At 46.0% G+C, this 7,500-nt stretch overlaps 3 protein-coding genes across 3 annotated transcripts in view; 1 reads left to right on the forward strand and 2 right to left on the reverse strand.

The window, feature by feature from the left end:
• The window catches only part of gnav1 (guanine nucleotide binding protein (G protein) alpha v1), a 28,744-nt gene extending 27,603 nt beyond the window's left edge, over positions 1-1,141 (forward strand). The window contains exons 8-9 of the mRNA XM_060859449.1: positions 410-497; positions 617-1,141. Coding sequence (XP_060715432.1) covers positions 410-497; positions 617-807 — 279 coding nt within the window. The 3' untranslated portion in view covers positions 808-1,141. The remainder of the gene's footprint in view (positions 1-409; positions 498-616) is intronic.
• Positions 1,142-2,442: 1,301 nt separating this feature from the next.
• npb (neuropeptide B) lies at positions 2,443-4,077 on the reverse strand. Its single transcript, XM_060859451.1, has 2 exons — positions 3,595-4,077; positions 2,443-2,987 (listed from the first exon to the last, which is right to left on the reverse strand). The coding sequence occupies exons 1-2, from the start codon at positions 3,883-3,885 to the stop codon at positions 2,859-2,861; spliced, it is 420 nt and encodes a 139-aa protein (XP_060715434.1). The 5' UTR covers positions 3,886-4,077; the 3' UTR covers positions 2,443-2,858.
• A 724-nt stretch (positions 4,078-4,801) lies between these two features.
• Positions 4,802-7,500, reverse strand: part of sgsh (N-sulfoglucosamine sulfohydrolase (sulfamidase)) — a 2,922-nt gene continuing 223 nt past the window's right edge. Inside the window, exons 1-7 of the mRNA XM_060859442.1 lie at positions 7,473-7,500; positions 7,045-7,205; positions 6,850-6,955; positions 6,394-6,728; positions 6,185-6,266; positions 5,827-6,030; positions 4,802-5,642 (exon numbers count right to left, since the gene is read on the reverse strand). The exon at positions 7,473-7,500 is cut by the window's right edge and continues 223 nt beyond it. Coding sequence (XP_060715425.1) covers positions 5,083-5,642; positions 5,827-6,030; positions 6,185-6,266; positions 6,394-6,728; positions 6,850-6,955; positions 7,045-7,205; positions 7,473-7,500 — 1,476 coding nt within the window. The 3' untranslated portion in view covers positions 4,802-5,082. The remainder of the gene's footprint in view (positions 5,643-5,826; positions 6,031-6,184; positions 6,267-6,393; positions 6,729-6,849; positions 6,956-7,044; positions 7,206-7,472) is intronic.

The following is a 7,500-nucleotide window of genomic DNA, read 5'->3' on the forward strand; positions in this document are numbered from 1 at the left end:
TCCCAGTCTTTAGTCTCAGTGCATCAGTTGTTGTTTGCAGGGATCTTATAGGTGACTGTTTATTATCTGGATTCTTTTCCTCATTGTGGTTAATAAACTGCTTATGAATCAGAGGTCATTTTAATAAACACTAATTGTCAGAGTTTCTGTGGGATTTTAAGGCTGTTTGTGTTTATAAGTTAATGTCAGTTTGTGTGTTAATTATTGTGCACAACACAAAGAAAGGGACAGAAACACTTCCTGTAAGAGTTGAACCTTCTGCACACTCACAGCTCTGACCTGGTGTTAACATGAACAAATAACACTCAGTGTTAATGACTCTGTTGGACACAGAAGGATTTCTTACACTCACATTTAACACCTTTTCGAAAAAAAGAATAAAAGAATTCAAAAGCTTTCTGTTTTTCAGATTTTATTCATGAACAAAATCGATCTTTTCCAAGAGAAGATCCTTCACTCGGGTCGTCACCTCAGATATTACCTGCCGCTCTACAGGGGTGAGAGACAGTAGAGATATAAACCACCTGCTTATGTAGATGCTGAATACAAAATGTTATTCAGTAACTGAGTGTGTGTGTGTGTGTGTGTGTGTGTGTGTGTGTGTGTGTGTGTGCAGGTGCGGACTGCGATGTAGATTCTGCTGCTCGCTTCATCGCCTCCATGTTTGTCTCTCAGAATGCCATGCCCAGGAAACTGATCTATTACCACTTCACCACGGCGACAGACACCTCCAATGTGCAGGTGGTGTTCCAGGTGGTAATGGACACCATCATGAAGGAGAACCTGGAGGCAGTTTCACTGCTCTGACATCCACACACACTCAACTCATTGCCCCACCCCCTATGTGAAGCTGTCAGAAGTACAGACAGACAGACAGACAACCCTGATGCTTTGCTGAGCTGTCCGAGGTGCTGAACCTCAACGCACTCAGCGCATGGAACAACCAGGCCGTGTGTGACAGCGTGGAGAGAAACACAGAAGAAACCTGGAGATACCGAGACATACGGAGGGACTGAGATGTTAGAGAAAAAGAGAAGAGTGATGTATATCGAGAGACAGATTAGGACGGATCTGTAGAAAGATAAATAAATATATTCAGATAAACAGAGAGAGGGAAGAAATGGACTTGAGTGGGGGGTGGGGGGGGGGGGGTTAGATATGAAGTGAGGGGGTGAATGAATCTCTGCCAGAACCCTTGGAAAAAGGAAGTGAAACGTTATTCACAAGGAGCATTAAGGAAGCAGAAAGAATAAAGTGACAGAGGGAGAGGTGATGGAGGGAGATGTGTGGATATTTATTGAATCAGCTTGCATGGTTCTGGTGGGCGTGGTCTCTGCAAGATGACTCCGCCCCTATGTGCACAACAGAAGGACTCACAAGGGTGTGATGATGATCACGATGATGATCACGATGATGATGACGATTCAAACTCTACGTAAGACAAACGGATTGAGGAGCTTTTAGCAGAATGTTCCACATCATCTACTTACAGATCACCTAAGACTGTATCTCAGCCCTCGTCCCCCCTCCAAATAATGATGTTTATACGGGACAAAGAACATACAGAATAATGCAGAGACTGTTTTAATAAGATTTTATTACGTTAACCTACGTTAACTACGTAAGTGTTCCCCATGAAGCTTCACACACACTCAGCATCTTCTCTACCAGCTCCATGATGGAGCTCCAGCCTGGAAGTTTTCTTCGTGTTACGTGATCCAGATCATCAGAAGGTGTTTATTCATTCCCCGTAGCAGCAGTAACGTAAACGGATCTAAGAAAAATATCCGATGTAACAATTTGTGTGTGTGTGTGTGTGTGTGTGTCTGGTTTGTTTGCTTATGTGTAGGTACCAGAGTGTGATTTTTTTTTTTTTTTCGCTTCCTGATAATATTTACTAAAAGAAGAGCACTGAGTTAATGATCAGCAGGACAGATGTTTGTTTTCACAACACACTTCATTTCACACACTGTGAGTGTTTATGAAGTTGTGCAGCAGTAAAATCTGCACTGGATTAGTGTCTTATTGTAGAAAATTACAATTCCAAAAGCACCAAAGTGTGTAAACAACCTGTTTTACCTTTCTTTCTTTTTTCTTTTTTTGTACTTTGGACATCTTGTGTGAGGTTTGTGTGGAGAGATAAAGCTGTGACGTGTGTGTGTGAGTGTGTGTGTGTGTGTGTGTGTGTGTGTGTGTGTGTGACCTTCCTGTGCCTTTGTAGCAGTGCCTAATTCATCGTGTAAATAATAATCCAATCTTCCATCGTGATCAGATTCTGTGGTGAATATCGTGATATTTTACAGAAGCAGTGATTCATCGACACGTCCGTGTGTCTGTCTGTCTTTATTTATACAGGAGGTAAAAACAATAACTACACAACAACTACACAACACACACGCGAATCAATCGTCTGTCGAGTTTAATAAATAAATTAAATGAACGTTCTTTAAACAGGTTCCACATTTACACACAGGAGCGACAGAGACACCGAGTCCGTTACGCACAAACACACACGCAACGCACACTGTTGTAGGTTAATAGAATTAATTGTAGATAAACTCGGAGGAAAATAAATAACATTCAGGGTCAGGAGTCCACGTGGTGATGGAGCTCCGAGCAGCAGAGCGAGTGAAAGCATCCTAAACAGAGCAAAGTGTGGGACTAACAGGTGTCTAAATGATGCTGCTGTGTATCAGGTCTGGGGTTTGGTTTAGAACACAGGGTCCTGACCCCGGTCCTGGACACGTCCCCCGTCCTGACGCTGTGTTAGAGCAGGACAACACCAAAGCGTGCAGGACGGGGGGGGTTTCTATAGGACCGGAGTCGGGTTCCGCCCTCACGTGTCGCTCACGTGCCGCTCACACCACCAGGCAGTCGAGCGTGTCGAGCGCGAGCAGAACCTCCGCCCTGCACCGGAACGTGTTCCAGGCGTCCGGCACCGGCTCACAGCTCTGTAGGTTCGGAGAAATGTCTTTGATGCAGATGGCCTGGAAGCACAAACAGCAACCGGAAACGACATTAAAATTAATATTAGGGGAAACAAACAAACAAACAAACAAAACTTCAGAGCTCTGAAAAGTGACTCTGTCTTTTCTTAATAAAGTAGTAAAAATTCCCGGATCTAAATGATCTGTAGCACTGATTTATTTATTAATAAATCCTTTACAACTCATTAAAGTTTTTTTTACACGTGTGTTAAACAGGTTCATGTTGTTACGTGAATAAACGTGTCTTTGTTCGACGGTTAAAGTGTTTAAGGATCAAATAAAAAAAAAATCATCCTTAAAAAAAAAATCACGTTATTAAACCCCTCTTTTCTTTTGAACGTTCCGACTTGGACGTATTTAAGGATTACGGGATTAATATTAATATTAAGTCTTATGTTTATTTATTAGATCTGGATCTAAAAGTCTGGCAACTTTTCTGCGCGCACGCGCTCCACATCTGCACAACATCTGCAGCAACTATATCATTAAATAGAAATGTTTAAAGGTTTCCACGAGGAACAGATCATCGAAACCGTCTCTGAACTAATATATTTATCAGAAAAGCAGAGTAAAGTGAGCTGAGGATTATTTACTCAATGATATTTACCATGTTTTTGAGGACAGGTGTGTGTCGCGCGCTCAGCTCGTGCAGTGCGCTGTTTCCGGTGCTCTCTCCTGGGTCCAGCACGGACTCCGTGTCGGACCTGCGGACGTACGGCGATCTGCGGATGCCGGACAGTAAACCCGAGGCTCTGCCCACGGAGTAGTAGCTCGGTCCGGTGGCCTGTTTGTACCAGGCGTCTGCGGGAGCGCACGAGAGCAGCACGGCGACGGTCGCGAGCATCACCGCGGACCTCACGGACCTCTCTGGCGCGCACCTCATCATCAGCACCATCATCGTCCTCACAGTAAGGGATTGTTACAGTTTATTTGGTGTTCGTTTGGATTTTTTTCCTTCTCCTCTTAGTTGCTTTGAACGTTAACCGGACGGCGCTGGAGTTTCTGCTCTGTGCGTCGGTGCGGCTTTTATACACGAACTCCGAGGTGCGTAAAGGCGCGCGCGCTCGACGTTAAGGTCGATGACGTTTCCAGCAAAGGAGAGGGGAAAAAAACCCACCGTCAAATCAGCGTGGGAGTGTTTGAGCATCAAGCTCATGACGTGACACACGCACACGCACACACACGTCTTTGAGCACTCTAAGGGTTCTTTCTGAAGTTTCTGCACCTGAGGAACATCTCCATCTTTTATCTAGAGTGTGTGTGAAAAGTGCTATTACAGAATTACACACTTCACATCATCATCATCATCATCATCATCATCATCATCCGGGGGAAGTCGTGGCCTAATGGTTAGAGAGTCTGATTCCAAACCCTAAGGTTGTGGGTTCGAGTCTCGGGCCGGCCACGACTGAGGTGCCCTTGAGCAAGGCACCGAACCCCCCCAACTGCTCCGGGTGTGTGTGTGTTCACGGTGTGTGTGTGTGCACTTTGGATGGGTTAAACACAGAGAGCAAATTCTCAGTATGGGTCACCGTACTTAGCTGTATGTCATGTCATGTCATGTCATGTCATGTCATGTCACTTTCATCGTAATGAATGAATTAAAAACCGTGTTACTGCGTCACGAAATCTAGCAGCCAATCAGATTCCAGTATGCAAACACAAGACAAGCTAGCCAAACAGTTTGTATGTGAAAAGGGGCGGAGCCTAAACGTTCAGGCTTTTCAAATTCATATATTAATTTATTATTTTATTATTTCCTTAGCAGTTTGTAGTATTTAAGGCAGAAAAACGTGTGATGATTCATTAACAAATTCATTTCCTGCAGCAACTTTTTTATTTTTTAGAGTTCATGATTTTTTGAAAGCATATAAAATCTCCACATACACTTTTTTTTATGAAAGAATTCTCCATCATTACATCAAATATTTGAAACCATGTGCTTAAAAAACAAAGAAATAAAATCAGATAAAAACAAAGGAAAACAGCCCAAATTGAGCTTGTGATAATGTCTTCATCTTGTTTCTCTTTCTGTTTTGCTTCATTTATTAAACTACAAAGGATGTGAGTTGTGAGTCAATAAACTGATAATCCCTCACAGCTCGTTGTACAGAGGCCTGCACTTGGGCTCCATCTTGTCCTCGAGGACGCCATCCGGAGCGCAGACCCAAGGATCCTCCGTCTCCCACTGCCACTTCAGCAGCTGGTCCTTCAGGAGCTCCAGCACGGCTTTATGACGAGGGTCCGATGCCAGGTTGGTCTGCTCGGCCGGGTCCGAGCTCGTGTCAAACAGCTCCCAGCGCTCCCTGTAGTAGTACTGCCTCAGAGTCTTGAACCAGAAGGTGGACGTTCCCGTCTGCGTCCTCTGCAGCAGGTCCTGGAATGTGGGCGAGACGTACAGGTCCTGGTCGATGGGGAAGGGCGAGCGGTAGTTCAGGTTGTGCAGCAGCACGTAGCGGCCGCGCCTCACCGAGCGCATCGGGTAATACATGGTGGCCTCGTGCAGACTCTGACTGCTGTACGCCGTGTCCCAGATGGGTTCCGAGGACAGCACGGGGAGCAGGGAACGACCCGTAAGGTGGACCGGAGACCTGCCGCTCAGGCTGTAGGAAGGATACGGCACAGAGAACCAGTCTAGCAGTGTGGGCGTGACGTCTGACAGGAAATAGAGATTATTATCAGATTGTTATTATCAGATTATCAGAAGATTATTAGGCTGCATGTAAACGTATCTGATGTGTAAAATGAGAGATCAGTATAGGTGCGAAACGATTACGCTCTGAGAGTCTAAATGGCGCCATCATGTGGTCGTAAAACATAACACAAGAATATGTGTCACCGAGCAGGCTGACGTAGGCGTCGCTCGTCTGTCCCCAGCGCTCTCTGTGCTCAGGTGACGAGATGATCATGGGTTCGGCCACGCCAGAGTCGTACAGGTTGGTCCGTCCGTTAGGAAACGGGATTCCGTTATCGGAGCTGTACATCACCAGAGTGTCGTTCTCAAAGCCAGCATCCTTCAACTCCTGCAGGACCAAACCGATACCTGCAGGAAAGAGGGGGGTGGGGTGGAGGAGTCATTAAAACACACTACTAAAGAAGAAGAAGAAGAAGAAAGGGTGAAAATTAATTAGGAAATAAAGGAAAAAGAATCAGATGAAGACCAGTGACAGAGACAGACCAAAGAGTCAGACACTCGCCCTGGTCCAGTCTGCTGACGGTGGTGTACTGAGCCGCCAGATCGGCTCGAGCGGCCGGAGTGTCTGGGACGAAATACGGCACCTGAAAATTAGGGGGAAAATTCACTGAAAAGAAAAACCTCAAGAAAAAATGTAAACAAAAAAGCAACAGAAAATTGGGAATAAGTGCAATAATAATGTAATTATGACCCGCTCACTGCTCGTCTCACCTTCACCTGCTCAGGTGTGTAGTGCTGCGGCTGCCAGTCAGGAATTCTCCCCATGCCGCTCTCTCCATTGCCGAACTTCTCACAGAACGAGCCGTACTGAGGCTGCGAGTGGCCACAGCGGTGCGGGTCATGAAACGCCACGTAAAGGAAGAAAGGCCGAGTCTCTCCTCCGCTCCTCTCCTCCTCCCGTCTGTGTTCCTGTAGAAACTTCCGGACCAGCAGCTTGATCCTGGTGATGTTACGTCCCACCTGAAGGACCGAACCGTTCTCCTCTGTGTAGGCGAAGTCGAAGGGGAACACGGCGCTCGGACCCACGTGCTTCTTCCCAATGATCCCTGAACAACAACAACAACAACAACAACAACAACCAGATCTCAATATCTGATAATCAGCACCGAATTCAGTCAAGATGTTTGTGTGTAAGAAGGTAAAGTGTTGTATGTTGTCGTTCCTCACCGGTGTGGATGTTGTTCTGTTTCAGTAACAGCGGGAGGCTCTGGACTCCATCGAAGGAGTTAAAGTGATGCACGCCCTGGTGAAGCCCGTACATCCCGTTCTGGTGCTGAGGAGAAATCAAATCTTACATCACATCACTTCTCCGTCAGCTGAGAACACGGTCACACCATGACAGACCTGAGACGGAGTCTGTACCTGCGGTAACCCGGTGAGGATGGTGGACCGACTGGGCGAGCAGCTGCTGACCGAGGAGAAGGCGTTCCTGAAAACCACGCTGCGTCCAGCCAGAGCGTTCAGGTGAGGTGTTCGGACCACAGTGTTGTTGTAGACCTCCGTCTCGAACCCTGCATCGTCGGCTGCAAGGCAAAGAAACACATCACTGTTCACTATTGGACTATTACACATCAGTGACCCACAGCACAACCAAGGTGTTATAAACAAATAACAACAAGGTGTTAATGACTAAAATCTCTCCTTTATCACAGTGTTAATGCTTCTGTTACACTTCTGTGCACTGTCATGTGTTTATTATTGATTAGATCAGTGATTATGAGCAGTTCTGCCCTAATACACGTCATTTCTGCTTTGTTTAGAAGAGTTTATAGCACGGTTATGAACGTTACCGATAATGAGGAGCGCGTGTCTCACGTG

Source organism: Tachysurus vachellii, chromosome 23, assembly GCF_030014155.1.
Source record: "Tachysurus vachellii isolate PV-2020 chromosome 23, HZAU_Pvac_v1, whole genome shotgun sequence".
NCBI classification, from domain to species: Eukaryota; Metazoa; Chordata; class Actinopteri; order Siluriformes; family Bagridae; genus Tachysurus; species Tachysurus vachellii.

Excerpts from the sequence above, each read along its gene's own strand:
- npb (XM_060859451.1), bottom strand. The coding sequence starts at position 3,885 with ATGATGGTGCTGATGATGAGGTGCGCGCCAGAGAGGTCCGTGAGGTCC. Across the intron at positions 2,988-3,594 it reads CACCTGTCCTCAAAAACATG|GCCATCTGCATCAAAGACAT; the intron begins GTAAATATCATT and ends TTGTGCTTCCAG.